Genomic DNA, 25,593 nt, shown 5'->3' with positions numbered 1-25,593 from the left:
AAAAAAAGAGAGAGAGAGAGAGAAATATTTCAACAAAAAAGGATTACATCAAAGGATTCTATGGGATTCTATGACCGTTTCAATTAGTAGCTATGATATTTGAAGGAGCTGCTGTCCTGAATACAGCTGGATTCTGAAGAGTTAAAGTTATTCCTATCAAAGACCGGGAAGGGTGAGTCAAAGAAAGTTGTAAGCCGATCACCCACTTTTTAGCTCTACTTGGATTTGGAGGCTACCTTGCACACAATCTCTATACCACAATTGTCTCCATGGCTCTGTGCTCCAATCTTCTCAACTCTGCTGATCACTCCAAGGGGAACATCAAGGACGAAGTGTGGGTCCTAGGTTTAAAAATTCAGATTAATGCCGCTCCACATCAGTCGACAGAGCCTCCATCTTTTAAGTCTTTGCTGGGCTAGGAAACATGTTTGTTTACATTAGCACTTCCTCTTTGTCCCAGCTAAGAAACTGAAGTTTGATTTACAGCATACCTTATGTGGTCTATGTTGAGACTATAACAAAACCTCCCTCTCCAGGTTTAACTAATAAACCTTTTGATTAAGACAGAAAATCTGTTTGCAAATGTGACATATTAAAACTCACCCCTTGGTTATGTCTATGTGATGGGATTTCAGGGGACTATTTACTTTCTTCTTTTACTGGTTACAAATCATTTTTTTAAAATAAGACACTAAAAACACTCACCCTCTCTACATTTTTGAAGTACATCTTAAAGTCCGTCACTGTCAGGGTTCCACTCACTGCTCCCATAAATGGGCAGATATACATGACATCTTTCACTGAAAGAAAAAACCCAAAGTAGTAACTGCTGCTGTAGACTTGTGACTCAATAAATCTTAGCATGAGTTTCCAAATGTGTGTGTGTGTGTGACACAGAGAGAGATCATTCAGTTTTCTAGGAATTTTATTTAATAGAACTTTAAATAAAGATACAGATAAAGAGTCTGCTAATAGAGTTTGATTACTTAAAATAACACTCTTGTTGGCTACTTAATGAGGTTTCAAGTAAAGGCCTCATAATAAGTTATATTTTGTCTCTTTTCCTAAGCAGTCAACATTTTCCCTGGGTGGTAAATTAATCACATTCAAAACATTAATTAAACTCTAAAGACACTAGGCTACCATTTCATAAATTACTGCTACTTAAAACTAATGAAAGCTAAACAGTGTTCCCTAGTGTACCTCCAAGGGAAACTGCTTTCGAGTTGACAAAAATTGCAGCCACATCAGTAAAGTAGAAAAAGACTTGTTTCAGGGCTGGGACTTTGGCTTAGTGGTGGAGCACTTGCCTCACATGCATGAGGCCCTGGGTTCTATGTTCAGAACCAGGAAAAAAAAAAGGAGATGTGTTTCAAATTACTGATCAGTTTTTTTATTAATTTTAACTTTCGTATTGTTATCAATAAAATACACAACATTTTTAATTTCCATGAGCATTAAAAAGCTCATATCCTAGCCAGGTGTGGTGGTACACACCTGTAATCCTAGCACTCTAGGAGGCTAAGGTAGTAGGATCACAAGTTCCACTCTAGCCTGGGCAACTCAGCAACTTACTGAGAACCTGTCTCAAAGTAAAATATTAAAATAGAAAGGGCTGGGAATATAGCTCAATGCAAAGGCCCTGGGTTCAATCCTCAATAGTGCAAAAGAAAAAGAAAGCTCGTATCTATCATAAAGATCCCACATCTTCATGACTTTCCCAAATTGCCAGTGCATTGGAATGACAGGAACATACAATAGCTACCGCTGAGTCCAAGAGAGAAATAGGTACTAATGTTTGTCATTTGACCAAATTCTCAAAACATTTCTATCACTCATTACAAACTGAGTGTCTATAACTGCAGGATTCTGGGAATAACTGGATATAGTTCCTGCTCATAAGCAGCCTGAAAGTCATCATTATACCACAGCCTGATAAATGCTATAAAGCAATGTGGACACAACGTGATAAATCCCAGAAGAGGATCAACCTAACCCAGAAGGGAAGCAGGTGGAGAGGGAGTGGGAGAGAAGAGAGGGAAGGAGGGAAGAAAGACAGCAAGTTGTTAAGATGTGTTTCTGGGGCTGGGGATTGAGCTCAGTGGTGCCACTGGCTGACTTGCAAGCACAAGATCCTGAGTTCGATCTCCGGCAACCTACCCCCCCACCACAAAAAAACCAGAGTTTTTGTGGGAAACTAAACATTATTAGTATCTTATCCTTAAAAGATAACGGATTATAAATAAAAACCATGAACCACTATGAAAATTAGTACACAGATTCCTCAAAAAATTACAAATAGAGTGTGAATAATCTGCAATAATACATAAGATCCTAATAAGATTACTGACATTTAGAAATGGGAAGAAAGGAGCTAAAGGTGTAGGGAAGGTGGGATGGGTAGGGGAAGGGTAATAATGGAAAAGAAAAAAAATGTGAGATAATGAAAAGATGAAAATAAAGTGTTTGTAGATGGGAAGGGGAGGAGGGGGTGAAGGGAGGGCAGGGGTAAGGGGAAAAAATGAGAATCAAGACCTGTCATGTAGAGGTACAAGATCCCAACAACTGAATGTAACTGTACTGTATACCTAAAATGTACCAATAAACTCAATTAAAGCTGAAAAAAAATTACAAATAGAAATTCCATTCGACTTAGCTATACCTCTTCCAGGCATCTTCCCAAAAAGCTAAAGATATTACATTACAGTGATACATGAATACCCATAGCTAAATACTGAAAATGGCCTGTATGTCCATCAACAGATGAATGGATAAAGGAAATGTGGTGTTTATGCACAATGCAGTACTAGAAAATGTGGTACTGAATCACCAGAGTACTGCTCAGCCACAAAGAAGCACAAATTTGAATAATTTTTAGGAAGATGGATGAATCTTGAGACTATAATACTAAATGAAATATATCATACATACAAGGTTAAATATTGTAGGACTTCTCTTATATGAGAAACCCAAAGTATAAATAATTTAAACAGCAAAATAACAGACAGATGATAATAGAGAGGCAGACCTTATGCAGATGGGGTGGGGATCTGGGGATGGAGAGAGAGAGGAGGAGAAGGGATAGTAAAAAGGATGATTCAATGTGTATAAGTACATACAAATGCCCCCACAATGAGCGTGTTCATTATGTGTCTCAAACACGTAATAACAAGAAAATAAGAACAACATATTATGGGGTTTACGAAAAATGTAAATGTTAATGGATAACAACAGCAAAGCCTAGGAGGTAACAATGGGTACAGTTGTCAAGTTCTTATCCTATACATGAAGCAGCATAAAATCACTTGAAGGTGGCCTGTGAAAAGTTAAAGATATAAAGCAACCAGCCAAGAAATTATAGCTACTATACGGTATAAACATAAAAGATATAATGGAATCTTTAAAAGTTCTCAATTAAGCCAAAAGACAACAAAAAAGAGGAAAAAGATAACAAACGACAAATACAAAAAAGAGAGAAAGAAATATAAAAGCAATGAATTTAAATCTAATTATATTGATATTTATACAGTAACATGTAAATCATCTAAACATCCCAATTAAAAGGCGGACCTTATCAGACTGAAGACAAAATCAAGACTCAAGTATATATAGCACAAAGGAAATCTACTTTAAATATAAAAGCAAAAGCCGGGCGTGGTGGTGCACATCTGTAATCCCAGCACTCAGGAGGCTGAGGCAGGAGGATCGCTGTGAGTTCAAGACCGCCTGGCCTACGTAGTGAGATCCAGGTCAGTCTCAACTACATAGTGAGACCCTGTCTCAAACAAACAAACAAATAAACAAAATATATATAAGCAAAAATAATTTGGAATTCAGAAGATGAATATAAGCATGTCAAATTAATACTAATTAAAAGAAAACTATAATATCTATGAGCTTGAGACATTTCTAGCTAAATGGATGCGCTTGAGACCATGCTATTAAGTGAAATAAATCAGACACACATGTTTAAATACCACATTGTTTCTCTAGCGTGAGAAACTGAAAGTGGAAATAGGGACTAAAATGTATAATAGATATTAGGAGATGGGAAGAAAATGTTCAAATGAGAAAGGGAACAAGGCAGGGAAAAGGGGAAAAGGAAGGAAGGGACAAGAGAAAAGAGAAGGAAAAAATGGAAATAAAGATTTGCATACAAAGAAGGGAAGAAGGGTGAAGAGCGGGATGGGAAAGAAGCAGCAAGATAGATCATGTACAGATACAAATTCTCTTATGATGAATGTTATCAAAGTGGACAGAAAATAAGGCAACAAAAGACTTGAACAACACTATCACGTTCTTTTCAAGTGTACATAGACCATTTACAGATTGACTATATTCTGGGGCATAATACAAGTCTTCATAAATATATTCACGTTATTAAAAAGTATGATTTCTTTTAAATTTTTTTGATTAGTACAGGTTTGAAGTAGACAATGATCACATTCATTTTTGGAAACTGGTACAGGTATATAACACATCTCAATTCAAAGAGTATGATTTATGAACATGAATAAAATTAGAGTCAATAACAGAAGTTTTAAAAACTCACAACTATGTGGAAATTAAACAGCATACTCCTAAGTACCCCCCAAATCAAAGAAGAAATCAAAAGGAGAATTCAAAAGTATTTGGAACTGAATAAAAATGAAAACACATCATAATTGGTGAGATACTGCTAAAATAGCATGTCAAGGAAAATCTAAATGCCCAGATTGAAAAAGAACAAAAGTCTCCAATCAATGACCACAACTTCTGTCTCAAGAAAAAAGAATTAAACCCCAAATAACCAGATGATGTGAAACAATAAAGATCAGAGGGAAATAATGAAATGGAGAACAAAGTAATAAAACTGAAAGCTGATTCTTTGAGAAGATTAATTGATAAACCTTTAGCGAAACTGATAAAGGGAAAAAAAGAGAGAAGACATGCACATTACAATATCAAAAATGAGAAAAGTGATGCCCCTACAAATTCTACAGCTATTAAATAAATAATAAGAGGATACAATAGGTGGCTTTGGAATAATAATTTGACAACTCAGATTTAACAGGCAATCTTAGACAAGCTAGCAAAACTTACAAGAAGACACAGAGAAGCTAAACAATCCATAGCTTCTAAAGACATTGCAGCTAAAAACTTCCCACTAAGAAAACTGAAGGTCCAGGTGGCTTGGCTTCTAACAAACACTTATGGAAGAAATACTCTTCCAGACAACTGAATAAGAAAGAATTTCAAATCCCTTCTATGAAGCAGCATTGTTCTGATAGCAAAACCTGAGGAAGCCGTTACGAGAAAACTTACAGACTGGTAGCTGTCATAAATATGGATGAAAATCTTTGAAACAAAAATTTAATGAATCAAATATAACAACACATAAAAAGGATAATTCATCACAAACAAGAAGAGTTAATTCTGGCAATGGAAGTGTCAAAAAGTAATTGATATAATCCACTAGATATTACAAACAAATTTTTTAAATCACAGGATTACATTAATTGATAAAATGCATTTGACAAAAATCTAGTGTCTGTTTTTAATTTTTTAAAAAATGCTTTGCAAACTAGAAATAGAAGGGAACTTTCTCAACATAATAAAGGACATCCACCCAAAACAGGTAACATACTTAACGGTAAAAATATGAAAGCTTTCCAAACATCAGGAACAAGACTAGAATGTTCACTCTTACCTCTTCTCTTTAATATTATATTGGAAATTCAAACAGTTAAAAAGAAAAAGAAATAGAAACATTAAATTGGAAAAGAAAACCTGGAATGTGTAATGGTATGACCATTCTGGAAAGTGATTTATTTAGTCGTTTCTTAAAAAGTGAAACATTGCTCAGCACAGTGATGCATGCCTGTAATCCTGGTACTGTGGGAAGCTCAAGATAGGAGGACTGCAAGTTCGAGTCCCACCTGGGCAACTTAGCAATTATTGAGAACCTGTCTTGATATAAAACAAATATTAACCAAGGGTAGGGATATAGCTAAGTGCAAAGGACCTGGGTTCAATCTCCAGTACCACTATTAGAATGATCAAATGTACACCTAACCGTATGTCTCTGGCCTTCATTCCTTAGGTATTCACCCAAGAGAGAAGGAAATTACACGTCCACACAAACACTTGTATGTAAATGCTCATAGCAGCTTTATTTAAAATAGTTAAACAGCCGAAACAACTCCAATATCCAAAACCAGATGAACAGATAAACTGTATCCACACAAGGAAATATCTTTCAGCAACAGAAATGAGTGACTGTTAACTCATGCCACAATACGGACAAAAATCAAAATAATTATTTGATTGGAAGAAGCTAGATAAAAAAGAACACACATTATTTTATTTGTATAAAACACTAGAAAATATAAACTAACTGTTAGGGTTTGGAAAGACAGGATTTCCAAACAGCTCACTGTGCTGAAGGCTCAGTTGCTGATGGGCTCTTGGGAAGTGACTGGGTCCTGGGGCTTTGTGGTATCAGAATTTGATGGCATTACTGGGCGGCAATAGAAACAGTGGGGCTAGTTGACAGGAGCGGACCATGGGCCATGACCTTGAGGAGTAGAGCTGATCCCCACTCCTCCTCTCACAACACACTGGCTCTTTTCCTGCTCTCTCTACCTTCTGGCTGCCAGGAGGTCAGCAACTTTCTTTTGCCACGCCCCTCCACCATGAAGTCTGCCTTGCTACAGGCCTAAGAGCAACAATGGACCCTGCACTGAAACCATGAATCAAAATAAACCCTCCTCCTTTAAGTAGTTTTGTTTTTCAGGTATCTGGTCACATCAATGAAAATCCGACTAACACACTATAGTTTGCAGTGCTTGACGATGAGGGGAATACACAGGATAGAGGGTTTATCTAGGAGCATAAAGAAACTGCTGAGGGGTAATGGCTATGTTCATTACCTTAACTGTGACGATGGCTTCCCAGGTATACCCTATGTCAAAGCTTCATATTCTGACAATGACAAACTGAAATGATACTCCACAGGGGAGCACTTTACTTTACAATAACCTACTTTTATACTTTGCCTCCAGGAACATACTTTATTTAAAAGTAGGGGTTAATTTACTTACCCTCTGCAAGCCACTGGAGGAATTGAAAACACACTTAGATGGATTAAGGATGTGCAGATGTCCTTAACATACAACTGAAAGATATCAAACAGTGACTGGGAGAGAAATGGGGCCAGGCAGGAGCTTCCCTCTTCCACAGTCACACAGGAGAGGAAATGCACCAGGCCTAGAGTTGGCTCCACTAAAGCCTTCTCTTTCTGCTGAGACAACTGAGAACTTACAGTCCAAGCTTTTATAACACTCCCTCCTAATTCAAAACAAAAGTCTGATGGACAGAGTGATCAATCACCTACATCAGCTGTAATCACTTCTAAGTGGACTTTGGCCTACTGATAAAGATAGAGATAAAGTGACAAAACCCTCTTCACATTGTGTACTGAAATCTTTGTAGTTTAGTGTCTGCAGGAGCAGCAGGGTCATGACATATTTTGCTCTGCATTTTAAACAGATCCTCTGGAAGGCAATGTGGGGCAGAGCTGGAACACCCAAAGGAGCACCAGCCGGAGACACTAGAGAAGCACTAGGACAGAATCAGGTCCCAGAAGCCAAGGAAAGAGTTTCAGGGCCCGGAATGGACAGGTCCAGAGCCACAGAGTGGGATATTCAGCCCAAATAGTTATTTGGAGGCTCCAGAAGGAGAGCCCAGGACTCTAATGCTCTTGATACAAGATGACCACACTCTGAGAGCAAGTATACATCTTTGGGAGGGAGTTACAAAGGAAGAAGGAAATAGCCTAATAAAGTAGATTGTCAACTTAACCAACTGATGAGATAAGAACATGGCACCGAGCTGCCCCTCCTACCTACCCATGGCACCATCCACCACTTCCTGAAATGCGTGCCAACCCACCATGAAGAGATATGGGAACCCTCATGCCATCACCTTTAAAATGCAGGATGGCAACACATGTCCACTGCTTGTACTAAAATCGTAGTTTTTTTTTTAATCATATAAGCCATTGAAATTTATTTGCCAGAGCTGGGGATGGCGCCTGCTTGGCAAGTGCAAGGTCCTGAGTTCGATCCCCAGTATCAAAAAAAAAAAAAAAAAACAAAAAGAGAGAGAGAGAAATTTATTTGCCATGTTGTCAAAACTTATTTAAATATGATGTGGTCTTCTGCCAATACATTTTCCTCATATGAAAGATTCCAACAAAGCAGTGAACTGACATTACACTGAGTGTCTAGGCAGTTCTTAGCTCACGAAGGAAATTCAGGCCCCTCCTCAGTTGGTAATATTCAACTGCAAGTAATGTCATACCCAACTGCAGCTCCAGGAAACCTCTACAGTCTTCTATCTCTTAAGGCCAGGAAAACACTAGTAAGAATAATTAAGCCTAGTCTATCTGCCCCCAAATTGGTCTGGCTGATCTGCAACATACACAACATCTATGTTGAAGAACAAAGTACCATTTCATTTTATGAATCTCGATATGCAAAGTGTACACATTAAACTTACCAATGGCTTTAATTGATTCTCCTGGAAAAAGTGGTGCTTCTTCCATCTGTGCCAGCTTATTTCCATCCCTCAGAGCCTGCCGAAAACCAAACAGGAGTAAATCTCTCATTCCATTTGTATACCTGAGAAGATTTTGGTGTTCTGTATTCTCTATATAAGGCTATGGAAGCGTGCAAAATGTAACCCCCACCCCTTAAAAGACATATTTCAAAGCTCAGCATCACAGGACATCATGCTGCATGTTCTAGCAAAGGGTTACAACATGTTTACATCTTACAGTTAAAAAGCATTAATACAGAAATGGCTTGACATGACAGATACTGTAATCACTACACACATAGCTATTATAAGATGCCTCTAGAATTTAGAAAGGTCAGAAAAAGGTTACCTTTTGAGCATGAAACTAATACAGATAAAAACATCAGATTTAGGTGCTTAGCTAACTGTAAAAATGACCCAGCCTGTGAGACAGTTTGGGAAATCCCCAAGTCTAATGAAAATAACCAGACAATAGACTAAGGACAGTAACTAAGGAACATCCTAGCTCACATACTGCAGCCCAGCCCCTCGTGTGCAGACACACAAAATGCTAGGGAACATGGAGAGTGGGACTGTCACTGTTTAGCCAATCCCGGCCATGAGAATATGCTCTCATCCGGCAGACAAGAGTAGGCTGAGCATCCCTAGTCCCCAAATCCCCAATCTGAAATGCTCCAAAAATCAAAAACCTTTTGAGCACTGACATGATGCCACAGTGGAAATTTCTGTACCTGATCTCATGTGGTGGGTGGAAGTGAGAACACTAAGACCACTGTATAAAATTTCCTTCAGGCTGTGTAGACAAGGTGTAGACCAAACAAAAATAGTTTCATGTTTCAACTTGGGTCCCATCCCCAAGATATTTCATTGTGTACATGTAAATATTCCAAAAGAAAAAGCCAAAGTCTGAAATACTTGTGGGCCTAAGCATTTTAGGTAAGGGATGCTAACCCCTATTCCAGTCTCTACAGTGGACCAGAATATGCTCATCAGACAGCTCTCAAGACAATTCACTTCTGCACTAATTTCACACTCACCAAAAAAACTGCTAATGACTTACAAGGTTTCCAGGCTATAGTGATACTAAGAGAAGGACTCCTTGGACAGCTGGTGCACTGTGTGCCCACATTTCTAAATGACCAGACTGGCATTACAGCCCAGTAGCAAGTCTCTTATATCCTTGATTGGAGAGTGCCAGGTAACTCAGGAAAGGTCCAAAACTGGCGTAATTGAATGGCAAAGCTAGGGACTGAGTCTGCACTCCAGGACTGTTCCAAGGTACTGCTACCCTGTGAGATGCTACCAAGGAAACCAATCGCTTTCTCTTTGGCATGTCTGACATAATGCGTCATGAATAACAATAAGGTGATCAAAACCCCTGAAATTACCAAGCTGTGTTTCCCTAATTTCTCAAGAGATGTGAATAGTTCTTTTTAAAAAAAGTGTGAGAAATTCTGAGTTAAATTGGTAAGTTAGGCTGGCTTTTTGTTTTTGTGTTTTTAAAGTGAGCTGTCTTTAGTGTGTTAACGTACATGGAACCAGAAAGAGGGCGCTAGAGTATAATGCAAGTCTCATACCTGCTTTTCTGAAGAATATCTGTCAACACCAGGAGGCTACTAATGTTCAGGGAAAAACAGGCTGATGGCACTAAGTATTCAGTATCATTTTGTAAAGCAAAATATTTGAATATGGGTGTCTTTTATGATCCAAATCAAAATAAGTGATTACTTTTCATAGCTATATTTCATGATGTTTTATTAAAGGGACTTAAAAATTAATTTAGAAACATAGTATACATTAGCGTCATCAAATTTTATAAAATCAATGAAGAAAAATTTCGAAATATAAATAGTAAATTCAGTGTCAAATGTTGATCAGGATACATCTATTCTACTGGGAGGGCACAAAACAACATGGTTCATCTTTCTCTTTATCAAAAGATGTATGCTTAACATAATATATATATCAGGATTTATTATTACCTCCCAATAATTTATTCAGTTTGATTTTTTTTGTTTTTGTTTTTGTTTTTTGAGACAGGGTCTCACTATGTAGTTGAGACTGACCTGGAACTCACTATGTAGTCCAGGTTGGTCTTGAACTCCTAGCGATCCTCCTGCCTCAGCTTCCCCAGTGCTGGGATTACAGGCGTGAGCCACCACGCCCAGCCTATTCAGTTTGATTTTTACTACAGATTGGTTAAGACTTTTTTTAGCCAAAACTTTAAAGGAATTAACACATTAAAGGGGATGTAAAGAACCATTTGTAAATTCATTTTTATACTCACATCTGATTTGGAAATATAGCTGTTATGCAATAAAGCATAAACCAATATACTACATATACTGTTAAAGGTCCGGTTTTAGAAACACTAAAAGATCACCAATCTTAACAGAAGCCTTAATTTGAAAGTCTACTTTATTGTCTAAATTAGTGACTAATTACAGCTAGTTACAAAGTAAGAAAGCTGCTTTAATTCATGTCAGAGTTTTAAGTTACTTCAAATGTTCCACTGTTGAAGCAGATTTTCATGGCCAAACATTATATATCATATGGTATATGCTATATAGAGACCTAAATTCTTTTTTCCCCTCTGTGTAGTTCAGGCTGGCCTTGAACTCACTATGTATCCCAAGCTAAATTCATCTTTAACTTATATTTAAAAATAAATGGGGATAGATTATTTTCAAACACATTTAAGAAAGCAAGTTGTTCTAATCAACAGAATCTTGAGCTAAGTAAGATTCTCATTAAACCAGCAAGCCCCATGGAACACTTTAAAGTCCTAAACCCAGGACCAGTGAATGAAATGTTACAAGTAGGAGACAGCAGTGACTGGGACCATTTTGAGAATGCATAAGGCTCTGAAGATCCAGGCTGAGGATCAAGTGTTTCTCTTCTCTTCCCACAGTCCTATCAAGTATGGCAGGATACATCTGTGCATTTACATGCACAAAACAACATGACTGTGCTGGAGAGACATACTGAGACAAACCCCTTGCTTGTGGGGAAAAAAATCTGGGACATGCTTGCATAAATGATGAAAAAAAACAACAATCAGAATAAAAGAAATAACCCCATTGTTTCAGATTTCCCCATAGGAGGGAGGTTCATTTGGGAAAGGAACCCATTTAGCTTGAGCATAGGAACTCAAAAGAAGTTTCTAAAGGCTTTGGGGCATGGTGAATATAGTAGATTTCCTTTATAAAGCTGGTGTCAGGAGATAAAACTTACACTTATATTAAGCTTTTACTGCAACTACCAGGTTGCACAGGACATGATTTGACCCTTGATTTATCCAGCACATTCAAAGGATAGAATAAATTCGATCTCATCAACACACCCTTTTCCTCTTGATGCCTTTTGTCCCATATGTTGTCCAACTGGGGAATTCCCTCTGAAGATCTCATCTTAAATTTGTTCCTGTGATCCTGCAAGTCCAGCTGAGGTCTGCAGCCCCGTGACTTTGTCCCTGAGCGCTTAAGCCCATCCAGGTGACTCTGGCCTCTCTTTACTTTCATCCTCAGCCTGCAGGAAAGCTTCTAGATGGGCAGTATATATAACAGCTACATGCCCAAAGCAGTGGTTTGCAAATTGTGCTTTCTTGGGCTCACCAATGGAGGCAGGGCTGGATGATAAGGACAAAGGCATAACTGAGCGCCTGGGGCTTGCCATGAATCCCTGGAGCTGCTTGCCTCTTAAATTTTCCTACCAGCAGAAGGGAAAGAAAGCACTGTGGCTTTGGGACTCCACAGAGAATCCAGAGGGACTGAGTAAAGAGTGCACGATAAGATAGGAATGATTTTTTGGTCAGATTAATAAATATAAAACACATGGATTCATTCCACAAATAATTATAAAGCACCGGGTACTATGCTGAGCACTGACCATACATATCTGAATAAACAAAGTTCACGCTCTCAGGGAGTACCCCTGACACATGTGTAAGGTACGTTAGAATTCCACGGTGCTGGAGGGTCACCAACCTCATCTATAACTCTATTGGGGGAAACCAAGGAGCCCAGAGGAACACATTTCTAGTTGATAATATGTTGGATAAACCAATTTTTGCAAATAATGTCATAATGGAATCTACTAGATTTGAACAAGAGAGCACTACTGTAGTGGTCAAAGCATCTGGCAAACTTTGCTTATCATCTAGAGATCTAGTATGAAATGGCTTCTAGATACACAATCTGCAGCTACAAACAGATGAACATGTAGAACTTGCCACCTGATCAGCTTCAGCTTCAGAAGGGTAGCCATTGTGTTCCTCCTGTATCGCCTGCACAGCACCAGGTGCATGGACAAGAAAAGGCAGAGAGGAGAAAGAAATACGTGCAAACAGACAGGTGAAAGGACAGAATTTCTTTTGTAAAGAGACAGTAAGCATGTAAAAGTCGACACACTTTTCACAGCTTTGAAAATCACCTTTGCCCCCTTGGAGTTAAGGAAATAATGTGTAGGCCATCTATAGCATCCTCAGTCTAAAATGGAGTATCTATTCAGTGTTTGTGTTGGGGTAGAAAAATGAAAAGCAAACAAACATGAGTTTCAAATAATGCACCGTCTTTTTACAATCAAGCAACATTATAGCATATAGCAAAGAAACAAAATGACAGGCAATTCTTGTGTTCATAGAAAATAAAGCAAACCATAGAAATCAGGTAAAGGACAAAGTCAAGCCGAAATACAAAAGCAGTTCGCAGACATGTATGTTAGACACAGTAAGTACTCATATACTCTGAGGGACCATGATGTTGCCCAGGGTCAGTTCTACTGCATGCGTGCACATCTCACACACTGCAGATTTTACATATACATATACATGCGAATCTTTCTTATTGCTAAGTACTATGATTTACAAATCAGTATATTAAATATTTTAACCACAGTACTGACACATGCTTCACAAAGCACTAAACATTCATACATCCTTTAAGTTTTACCAATCTCTTTAAAAGTACACTTAATTTCTTAATTCTTTTTTTTTTTGGTACCGGGGATCGAACTCAGGCTCTTGTGCTTGCAGAGCAAGAGGCAAAACCACTGAGCTAAATCCCCGGCCCCAATTTCTTAATTCTTAATTTCTTCACAGAATCAATTATTTTTGGAAACTCTAAAAACTAGACTTTTAGTTCAGCAGGTAGTACAAATATGAATATTGAAGATTTCAAATTATAATACCTTCTCAAGGTTGTATCAATTACGAGGCTAAAAGTATTAAAATTTAGCATATATTTTTATTTCACAAAACTTTGGTTCCAATGACTGCATTTCTTTAAAAGGCAACTAATGAAGAAGCAAAACTTTAAAGGAATTTACTGTTTCACAACTTTCATTTTTGTCTATAAAGTACAATAACTACTTGGCACTTTTTTTTTACTTTATCATCACTTTCAATTTAGCATAGTTTGGATAGCTTTCAAGGCAGTGCAATTTTAGATGCAGTTTTTAAATTACATTTTTAAATACAAGGCAAACAAATGGAATCATTGACTAAAATGTTTAAAACAGAAAAATGAATATACAAAAATACATTTCAAAATCCATGCAAGTATAAAGCCAAACAATGTGAATCAATGAAAAAATGATTACCACAGGCAAAAGAAAACGTGGTGAAACAAGAGTAAAAGGTAAACCAAGTAAAAAAACAAGAATTTGACTTAAGTTGGTTATTTTTGTACTATTCATTGGCTTCCATAAGATTAAAATTTTTAAATTGAAGTCATTAAAGTATACTATCAAAATCCATTGTTTTCATCTAATGAAAACAGGTTAATTTTCCATGTCCATACTAAGAGTGAAATGCATGCATATTACCAATCTTTGTCTTGCTTTATGAATATTCTGAAATAAAGGGAGGGAAAATATAAGCTATAGTCCACTATCTCAGTATTTACAAAAACAGTGGGGCTGATTTTAATTTTTTTCAAGATTACAACTTCTGCTTTTTGTATCAAACATGCAAACACAAATGTGACTCAATCTTAGATAGGATGGACAACTGAGAACTTTTTGTGGTTGCTAAATTCTTCTGCATGAATCACAAGGCAAGCTAGGTTAAAAGAGGCCTCTGCAGGCCTAGACTTAGAACTCATTTGGGCAGGAGTCATGTGGTACAAGGAAAGTCAGCAGCGCACACTCATAACAAATTTAGCATCCTGCCCTCACGCACATTGGCTTTTACTGCACATGAAAACATTGTAACAAATAAAGCGCTTCTAGTGAACACTTAAAGCTATGATACAGCAGAGCAAATTGACCTGAGTGACTCGTAAAAATCAGTGAGAAGGTAAAGAACACTAAATAGACTGTTTCATAAAGCACAGACACACACAAGTAGGAGGTCCATCTGCTGAAAGCCAAATATCCTTACCCTTATATCAGGCCTCCTGAAAACCTGTTAGTTAAAATACAGAACATCATCATCATGGACATGTTACTATTGACCTGTGAAAGATGCCGTTAATTTCAATAGCCCATTCCTAAGAAACATCATAATCCTCTAATAAAACCAACAAGATCAATCCTAACAGATTTGTCCTCAAAGTTTCATTCGATATAAAATCAATCCTAACACAAGTGTCCTGTGATTTTCAGGGAAGTCCATGATTTGGAGAAATGCATCATACTTAGGCTAGGACAAACTATGTTATTTTAGACACAACCCCTCTGTCAGGTGCTGTTTACAAGCTATCCTGAACAGGCTGTTTGAAGAGTTCCTTTGTGCTTCTGTTTACAATACCGAATGCCTTTTCTACACAGAAACAAAGATATAAAAAAAGGCAGTTATGGTTCCAAATCCTCCTACAAAAACAAAACAAAAACCACAGAAACCCCACACTGGACCCACAGCACCATTCAGTTAGTGTTAACCAACAGTATCATAAAACTGAGAAGATCATGAAGCTTAACCCGAATTTCACTGGAATTGTATTTCCAGTCATACTTGGGACTGCAAGCAGCCACACCACCGTGAACACAGTGCTACTCCCTGGCCCAGGGCCAGTGGACACAGAAGGCTAAAGGAAGCTCTGGACAGGAAATAGGGACTGGTCCCTGAGGCAAGTGGAAGACCTGCTTTATTCAACTGCGACACTGATTCCAGCACCATTACCCCTGTGCTGTGGCCTGTGAAGCCTAATTGAACATGAAGCCTACACACTCAGAAAGCCCTGGTCAGATCAAACAGCCTGCAAGTGGATGGAAATTTTGAAAAGCAAACAGTTTTTTAACTGCCTGGGGAGGATTTTAATTGTTTCTGCCCCACTGCAAAGTCGGCAATCCTAGCATCTAACTACTGGGTGTTTTATGAAAAACACATCATCAAAAAAGACAATCACCATTAGTTCTTAATTAGCTTTATGGTTTTACTCAGGAGGGATATAAAGATCACATGAATACGAAGACTACAAAAAATACAGCCATTTCATTATGCAATCAAAAAGGTATTTGAGATGAAGTGACACTGTACCTCAAGAATTAAAGCCCCTAAGTACTGAAATGTAATGCTATTTAATAACAAGGTTCAATCTGGCTTTGGGGAAAGGAGAGAGGGTGCTGATGTGTGCCTTAACTGTGGTGATGGGTGCCTGAGTATGTACATATGTGAAAATTTACCCAGCTTGTATACTTTAAATACATGAAGGTTCCTGCTTGTTAACTACACCTCAAGAAAGTAGGCAAAAAAATAAAAGTTATACGTGTTTACGGTAATAAAAACCTCAAGATAGAAAGGCTCCCCTCCCAGAGCTTCATTCCCCAGAGATGACCACACTTACCTAGACCTATTTTTAATTCTATGGATTGCCTCCATCACTATAAATACAGCTCTGCCTCTATTTCCTCACTTGTCAATTTTAAAGTGTTTACTAACCTCTCATTTTACAAGATGAAAAAATGAACTTTCTCAAACGACTACCTCCTCTTTCCAATCTCTAGTAACTGCAAGTTTTTAGCTCTGTTTTTCATCAGCAGCAGCTGCATCATAAACAATGTTCAGGACTTTTCTGCTCCCATTGCTCCTCTAGGCACTTTATACATTTTAGCTCATTTCATCTCTAGAATAACCCTGTCAGATAAACAAACGATCACTAGTCCCATTTTTGAATGGGAAAACCAAGACACGTTTAAGCAATCTGTTCAAGTTTAAGCTGTAGAACTATTTCAACCCTGGTAGTCTGATCCAGATTTGTGTCCCTAAGAACTCTGCTCCTCCGCCTCAGCGTGGGGCTCTCTATAATTAACACATGTAAACCCTGCTTTGACCCCTCCAAAATCCTGACACAGGAATTCCCTCAGCTCCCAGCTTGCTTCATCCCCTCCTACCACTTCACTTCCCCTTGCTCTCTGATCCTCGCTCCAACATGGCTTTTCCTTTTTTCTTTTCCTTCCTTTTTTTTTTTTTTTTTTTTTTTTTTTTTTTTGGTACCGGTGATCAAAACTCTGGTCCTTGTACTTGTGAAGCAGGAGCAGGAACCACTGAGCTAGATCCCCAGCCCTTAAATTCTTTTATTGGTACATTTTTGGTATACAATACAGTTACAGTCATCATTGGGATCTTGTACCTTTACAAGATATATCTTGGTTCTTATTTTTTCCCCATTCTCCTGCCCTCCCTTCAACTTAATTTTTTTTTCCTTTTTCTTTCTTTTTCTCTCCCTTCTTTTGAACTCACTGTGTAGCCCAGGCTGGCCTCAAATTCATGGTAGTCCTGCCTCAGCGTGCGTGCGACCACACCCAGACAGCACAGCATATTATTTCCTTGTCTGTTTTCAAACTACAAGGTTCTAATGCTTTGTCTGTAAACTGATAGTAAAAGTTGAAAACTAAAAAAGTAGCATTCGCAATCATTTCCTTGCGGAAATAATGCCTACTGCAGAAGCACATGGACCATTCGAGCCATGCAAATGGAAGATGTAACTCTCTGTGGAAAGGAGAAAAACTAACTTGCAGGCTTGGAAAGGGGCAGGACAATAATCAGCCTTTAAACTCGCATGTTTGCCTACTGCAATGGAATCCTCAGTGTTCTTGGTAGGAGGGGAGTAAGTCGAGCTGCTCTCTGGCTCACCCTGCCCCTCCCCGAAATAAGCCATTTCAGGCACACACCGAAGTTCATTTTCTTTAATCCGCTTCTGATAGAAATCACGGGAAGGTGGTGCTTTTGAATCAGGCCTGGGAGCTGCCCAGTGTCTGCCTTCCGGGCCTCAGTTTGCACGCGTAAAATGAGGGAACTCTGTGGGACAACTGCAAGGCCCGGGCTAGTCCTGAAATCTCGACAGCAGGATTATGTAAGCTTCATTAAAAGCTTTCAGAAAACATCTCCCAAATCGAGGCTTAGGGAGGCAAACCGGCATCATGGTAGAGGAGGAGGTCTAGAATGGAACTCTGCCCACCACTTGCTCGCTGGCCACAAGACCTTGGACCAGCCCTGTGCTTGTTGGGAGGGTCAAGCCAACTAATTGGACCAAGTGAGATAAGGCTTCTTCAGCTGATGAGTCTCAGCTGCTCCAATTTATACCTCACACGGCTCCCTCACGTCCTATACATGCCAAGAACAGCCAAGAAGGTGCAACAAAGTTAACAGTGACCTTAATCTACTCAACAAAGCTGGCGTACCATTAAAAAGTTAACTAAAAAATTACAATCTATATGGCTCTCACCCAATCAAGAAAAAGCCACCCAGTTGAGATGAATATGAAAGCTTGTATTGGTGACCCTCATTCCGTGCTGGGCTCCCCTCTATGTCAGAGGTGGCGAACCTACAGCATGAATGCTACAACGGGATGTTTGTTATAACTGAAAGCTCTAAAAGGTTTGCCATAGGGCAGGGATTTAGCTCAGTGGTTCCACTGCCTGCCTCACAAGCACAAGGTCCTGAGTTCGATCCTCAGTACCAATAAATAAAAATAAAGGTTTGCCAGGGCAGGGATTTAGCTCAGTGGTTCCACTGCCTGCCTCACAAGCACAAGGTCCTGAGTTCGATCCTCAGTACCAATAAATAAAAATAAAAGGTTTGCTATCACTGCTGTGACCCCCGCCCCCAGGCAATCCCAAGTAGAAATAAAGGCTTCTTCCCTCTCGGGAGATCACTCCACATTGGCCCGCTGGAATCTGTGTGCTGAGGAGACTCAGGGTACAGCATGATCTCCCGCCTGGTGTGTGCCCTAACCCCGGGAGAGAGCACAGCTGTGCAGGGCTGCCTCTAGTGTGTCTACCTCTGGGCCAACGAATAAGGCAGCGTACTGTGGTTGCACACCTAGGCCAGGCCAAGGCAGCTGCAATCAGTTCATAACGCTGACTGTTCTAAATCTGCTTGGCTCCAGCTGGGGATTTAGTTCAGTAGTTCCAATGCCTGCCTTGCAAGTAGAAGGTCCTGAGTTCGATCCGTGGTACAAAAAGTAAAAATGAAAAATAAAAAAAATTTAAAAAACTGCTTGGCTCCTGTCTTAATAGCTGTTTTCATAGGTAGAAGCTGATTCCCCTTCACCTCCCGCAGGATGAAACTCTCAGATTTCAAACGCAGCCAGTGCTAGGACACAAATAAAATGAACAGTTGTTCAAAGTTTACTCTCTGGGCCAGGAGTTGTGCTGAATGTTTTACATGTGTTACACCAATCCTCCCAGTGACAAACGCAGAAACTGAGGCAGTGACATGTGAGATATGTCCCAGGCCATAAAGCTAGAACAAGAGCCAGAATTCAAACCCTCGCCAGCTGATTTTAGTGCTAGTGTTCTTGACTTCAATACACTCCCACCTAAATTAGTTCCGCTTCTGGTTTTTGGTTTTTGCTTTTTACTTTTAAAGTTTCATTTTTATTAATACATGTTTGCAGTACATAATTTCATTCCTCATGGGGAGCTGGTACATATATGTGATACATCTTCATTCTTTTTACATCCCTCTCCATCCCCCTCCCCCAGTGTCTCAGCCCCTTTCCCACTCAAAGACCCCCAAATCTTAACTCTCAGAATGCCCTGCTGTGCCCCCTTCCTCTGCCATACTGTTCTGCCTGGCCCATAAGTTTGCATCTCTGGATCTGACTGAACTCCATGCAGCCCCAATCCGGTCCCACTCCTTGCAGAGAACAACTGTTTAGCACACAGGTCTCCTTTGTATTTGTTTTGACACATAGACACTTTGAGACAGCAGCAGAGTACCACAGTGGGCATTTGTGTTTAATACATGGTACCCCATGTCATGCCTTCAGCATCTGCTACAATGGCCATTATGAAGATGAGGACACCGAGGCTCAACTTGTCAGCAGCTAATCAGTTAGAGTCGGGGCTCAAGGTAAAAAGGGCTGACATTCCAAATTTTATAATCCTTTGGATAAATCACATTAACACAACTGGAAGTCAAATATCATTACCTTTGAGCTTAGGCCTTAGAGGCTTTTCAAGAAGATTGCAAAACTAGAGTAAGAACATCACTGTTTTCTGCCATAGATGTAAAGTCTATAGATAAAATAATTTTGCTTTGGCAACCAGATTGCAACAAAATGAGTTTTAAAGAAGAGGTTTAAACTGTTAGGTCAGCAGGTGTTTTTTGTTGTTGTTGTTGTTGTTTTTTTCTAAAACTGAGCGCATTTGTTGAAGCTTCCATCACCAACAGTGAATGTTTACCAGCTGGCCTGAGAGTCTGAGGCCAAGGACAGGCCAATAAAAATCGCAACTAGTCAAACAATCCTCCCTATGCACTTTTCAACAAGGTCATCAAAATACATCTCCGGTCTCTGCGAAGTTAGCTGCACCTGAACCTTGCTTGCTAGCCTGGGGCCAAAACCACTCAGAGAAGCGCTTCAGGAAACTAGGTAAGGTGTTCAATTCCAACATAGCTGAAGTATGCGGCCCAATTTCCACTTACAAAAGGAATAAGTATAGTTGTAATTGAACCATTAATTAAATTCTAATTTGTTCTCAGTACTGGAGATTGACCCCACAGCCTTCACATGGAGGCACATCCTCAGACCTTTTAATTTTTTATTTTGAGACAAACTGGGCTTGAACTTACAATCCAATACTCCTGTCTCACCCTCCCAGAGTGCTATGATTACAGGCATGTACCACCATTAATATCTTTATTAACCTAACTATTTTTCATTTAATACTTCTGACATGTTATAAATACTAATCAAAATTTATTTGACATGCAGTATAAAATCATTCAGCAATCTGTAAAAACCTTGACTTTTTAAAATGAAACTTTTAATTTCAAGATGTGTAGATTCATTTGCAATTGAGATAAATAAGACAGATTCCATGTACCAGTCACTCAGTTTCCTCCGTGGTAACTTATTACACAACTGTGGCGCAATATCAGAACCAGGGTATTGATAATGACACCATCAAGATGGGGATGGTTTCATCACAGGGATGCCTACTTTTGCCCAATCCACCTTCTAAAACCCTGGCAACCATTAATCTATCTCCATGTTTGTAATGTTGGCATTTGAAGAATCATACAGTATTCACTCTTCATTTCAGCATTTTAAACTCAACGTAAGTCCCTTAAAATTCACCCAAGTTTCTGTGCGCATCAAAATTTCTTTCCTTTTATTTTTGAGTAATATTCCATGGCATATATGTGCCACAGATCAACACCTGTTGAAGACCTGGGCCATTCCAGTTTTCAGCTGTTACAGTCATGTTTAGGTTTCTATGTGAACATAAGATTTAATTTCTCTAGAACAAATGCCCAGGACACAACTGTTGGGTCACAAGGTAGCTGTATGCTGTTTTCTAACAGTCACTGTTTTCTGGAGTAGCACCACCATTTTATACACTCACCAACAGTGGATGAATGATTCAATTTCTCCACATCCTTGCTAGTCTTTGGTGTTCTGCTATTCTTTTTTTAATTCTAATCATTCTGAGAGGTATGAAATATCTCATGTTGAATATCATCTCACATGCTTATGTGCCATCCATATATTCTTCTCATTGGTGTAATGTCTTTTCTCTACTTCCTAAATGCATGGTTGGATTTATTGTTAGGTTTTGAGTTTTCTTTATATATTCTAGATACTAGTCCTTTGCCAGATATGAAGTTTGCAAAGATTTTCTCCTGCTCTGCAAATTGCCTTTTCATCCTCTTAACAGGACAGAGGAAGGTGCAGTGCCACCCTGGCCCTTAATTTTTTTTTACTTTTATAGGTTGTACTTTTGGTGTCAAATCTAAAAAATCTTTTGTCTGGCTCAGGTTCCTCAAGATTTTTCTCCTTAAAGTTTATTTTTAAATGCATGAGTTAATTTTTGCATATGTGCAACTTCAAAGTTCTCTTTTGGTTTTTGTTTATAGAAGTCCAATTGAGTCAAGCAACATTTGTTGGGAAGACTATCTTTCCTACATTGAATTGCTTGAGTCTTTGTTTTTAAAGAAATTGGGTAGGGCTGGGAATTTAGCTCAGTGGTTCAGGCGCCTGCCTTACAAGTGCAAGATCCCAAGTTCAATCCCTGGTGCCCCCCCCAAAGAAAAGAAACTGGGTCAATTTCTGTTCATTCCATTAGTCTGTGTCTAAAGCCCTGCCATACAGTCTTGACTACTATAGCTATAAAATGTCTTAAAACCATGCAGACTGATTACTACCACTTCATTCTTCAAAATTGTTTCAGCTATTTTAGTTCCTTTGCCCTTCTATACAAATGTTAGAATAATGTCTCCATCTACAAAAATGTTTGTAGGATTTTGATAGGAATTGTGCTGACCCATATATCAATTTTGGGTGAAGTGACATCTTTACTAAGTTAACTGTCCAAATACATGAACACAGTATATCTCAATTTAGATTTTCTTTTGATTTCTTTCTTCAGTATTCGGTAGTTTGGGGCCAGGGATTTAGCTCAGCGGTTCGGTGGCCTGCCTTGCAAGCGCAAGGACCCGAGTTCAATCCCCGGTACCAAAAACAAACAAACAAACAAAAGTATTCGGTAGTTTTCAGTATACCAGTCTTATTCATGTTGTTAGACTTATACATAAGCATTCTGTTTCTATGGTGCTAAATGGGCAGTGTATTAATTTTGGCTTCCATACATTGCTAGTACACATAAAAAAACGTGATTTTTATGTATTTATCTCATATCCAGTGACCCTGCTATTACTAGGTTTGTTTATTTATTTATTTATTTTTGTTGTTCTTCCTTCCTTGATTGCCTTCTTTCCATTCAGAGAACTTCCGCTGGCCATTCTTGTGGGTTAAGTAGGCTGGTGACAAATTCTCTTAATTTTCCCTCATCTGAAAATGACTTCACCCAGAAACATATTTTAATTGTTAGCAGTTTTTCTTTCGGCACTTGAAAAATGTGCCCCTTCCTTCTGACCTCATGGTTTCTGATAAATTCACTGCCATTAGAATTAATTTTCCCTACAGAATCTGGGCATAGCGATGCACACCTATAATCCCAGCACCCAGGAGGCTGAGGCAGGAGAATCACCATGAGTTTAAGGCCAGCCTGGGCTACATAGTGGGTTCAAAGCCAGCCTGTAATATACAATGTCTCAAAAAACAAAAAAATTCCTTACAGAGAAGGTATTTCTCTTACTACTTTCAAGATTTCTTCTTTTATATTTCTCAGAAGTTTGACTATGATATATATCTTGGTGTGGATTTTGGGGGAGAGTTTCTTATTTGAGGTAACTCAGTTTCTTGAATCTGCAGGCTTCTTTTACCAAATTTGGAAAGTTTTTAGACCTATTTCTTCAAGTACTTTTCAAGTCCTTCAAGTCCCTTTTTCTCCTTTGGGACTTTGATGACACAATGTTTGATTTTTTTTTTCTTGTGCTCCCACAGGTTCTTAGAACCATTCATTTTTCTTTCATTCAGAATGGGTAATTTGTTGCTCTACTTTCAAGTCCACAAATTCTTTTCTCTATCCACTTTGCTGCTGAACCCATACAATGAATTTATTTTCATTACTGTATTTTCCAGTTTTAAAATCTCCACTTGGTTCTTTATCTCATATTTCTTTGCTGAAATTTTTAAATTTTTGTTTTTTTTATTATTTCAAGCATATTTGTAATTGATTACTGATGGCTTTAGAATCTTTTGCACATAATTCTAATCTCTCATCATAGTTTTGACACCTGTTGTGTTTGTATGTGTGTGTGCGTACATGTGTGCATGCTGGGGATAGAATCCATGGCCTTGAGTATGCGAGGCAAGCAGTCTACCACTGAGCTGCATCCCCAGGCCACATGGATTCTTTTTTCGTTCACTCTGAGATCTTCATTCATATTATGACAAATTATTTTCAACAGAAATCTGGACATTTGGGGATTATATCTGAGACTATGGGTCTTATTTAAACCTTCTGATTTGGCCAGATTTCTCTGATACTGCTTTATTATTTCCAGGTAGGGTAGAAGTCTAGACTCAGCTTTCACTGACATCAGAAGGTAGAAGCTTCCTTGTTACTGCTAAGCAGAAGCATGAGTTACAGCTCCTAGCTAGATTTCCACAAAAATCTCTCCAACTGAGAGAGGAAAAGATGTCTCATTACTGTACCCCCACATGGCCTTCAGTGGCACTGAACTGGAGAGGGGTAACCTCCTTATCAACAGGTAATAGTGAAAGTCCTGGCTCTCTACTAGACAACCTCTGATATCATCCCCAAAGGGAGCTGGTGTGCCTCCTTACAGCCTGGCAGGAGTGGAATTTAGGCTCCCCAACTGGTTTTGCTAGTGGACTAGGTGTGGGGCCACCAACTGTTTTCTGTGGCACACGGCTGGAATAGGGTTGTCTGTGTAGAAAAGTTTTCCTTCCTGTGAAGCTACTCATTTTTTGGTCTTCTAAACTACAGAGTACCATTTTCTTCTCTGTACCTATTGACATTTCTGAGTGACTGGCTTCTTCAGCAATGAGTCTTAGATATATCTGGCAAATACAAAACCCAAAGCACTTGGCATGTCATTCCTTGGGCCTGAGGTCCTTAACCAGTCTGCCTTCAGCTCTCTTTGTTTCAGACTGCTCTTATGTTTATTTTATAGATAATGTCCAAGGCTTTTAGTTGCACATAATATGAAGAATAAGAGAAAGTACAATTGCTTCATCTTTCTGGAAGCAAAAGCCTTGACATTTTAAAGAGACCCTTCTTGTAACTGAGAATGTAGCTCAACGGTAGAATACTTGCCTGACAAGGCAAAGTCCCCAGTTTCTGGAAGAAGGGAGAGAGAGAGGGGGAGAGAAGGACAAAGGGAGAAAGTGGGGAGGGGAGGGAAAGTGAGGACGGGGGTGGGGGCTAATACTCAATTTAAGAAATATTAACTAAGACCTATGTTAAGCATACTGAAGCCTTTCCTATACATTGTCTCCCTTTCCCTCCAAAACCTTCCTGGAATTTTTTGTTGCGGATACAGAATTTAATTACTATACTGTCCTGTTCCAATGACTAAACTTTGTGCAGCACTTTTCCCATTTCGTCCTTTTGCTTCAGAATGTGTAGAGAAGAGATCTAGCATGTGTGTACATGGGTAATGGAAGGAGAGGAAGAAAGGAACAGAGATGATGACAATAATGATAGAGCCAGAGAAGAAAGATGGTCACATTAAACTCAGGGTCTTAATCTCCATAAGGCTGGCAATAATTGGATCCTATAGACAAAATGTAACTGAAGAATGTTCTAGAAACAAAGGCATTTAGAAATTTATAATCTAACCCAAATGCCTTTATCCCTACAAATAAGGAAACTGCCCAGAGAGATTATATAAGGTCACAAAGCCAACCAGTACTGTTTGTACTACTCCATCAGGCTCCCTCTTTCTGACCCAGTTCTACTTTCCAAATAAGGGAAACTGTGATCAACTCTGTCATTTCTACTAATAGTTCTTACAAAGTTTCATTATAATTTGTACAGTGGGCCTTGACTTAAGAAATTAATTCATTCCCAAGGGCTGGTTGTGACTCAAGTTGGTCAACTAGGGCCAGGGATTTAGCTCAGTGGTGCCACCATCTACCTTGCAAGCACAAGGTTCTGAGTTCAATCCCCAGTACCAAAAAAAAAAAAAAAAAAAAA

The 25,593-nt window shown here is 38.9% G+C and overlaps 1 protein-coding gene across 6 annotated transcripts in view; it reads right to left on the bottom strand.

Annotated features, from left to right (window-relative positions):
- Positions 1-25,593, bottom strand: part of Mtmr1 (myotubularin related protein 1) — a 66,460-nt gene that overhangs the window by 36,046 nt on the left and 4,821 nt on the right. Inside the window, exons 2-6 of one of the 6 annotated variants that reach the window (XM_033760449.1) lie at positions 14,960-14,983; positions 12,812-12,865; positions 8,542-8,617; positions 706-800; positions 237-341 (exon numbers count right to left, since the gene is read on the bottom strand). In XM_033760449.1, coding sequence (XP_033616340.1) covers positions 237-341; positions 706-800; positions 8,542-8,587 — 246 coding nt within the window. In that variant the 5' untranslated portion in view covers positions 8,588-8,617; positions 12,812-12,865; positions 14,960-14,983. The remainder of the gene's footprint in view (positions 1-236; positions 342-705; positions 801-8,541; positions 8,618-12,811; positions 12,866-14,959; positions 14,984-25,593) is intronic. The other 5 variants (XM_010638970.3, XM_010638966.3, XM_033760450.1 and 2 more) reach the window with 5 other exon arrangements.

Source organism: Fukomys damarensis, unplaced genomic scaffold (assembly GCF_012274545.1).
Source record: "Fukomys damarensis isolate Sample0158 unplaced genomic scaffold, DMR_v1.0_HiC HiC_scaffold_39, whole genome shotgun sequence".
NCBI lineage: Eukaryota > Metazoa > Chordata > Mammalia > Rodentia > Bathyergidae > Fukomys > Fukomys damarensis.
This window is presented reverse-complemented; position numbering and strand designations above follow the sequence as displayed.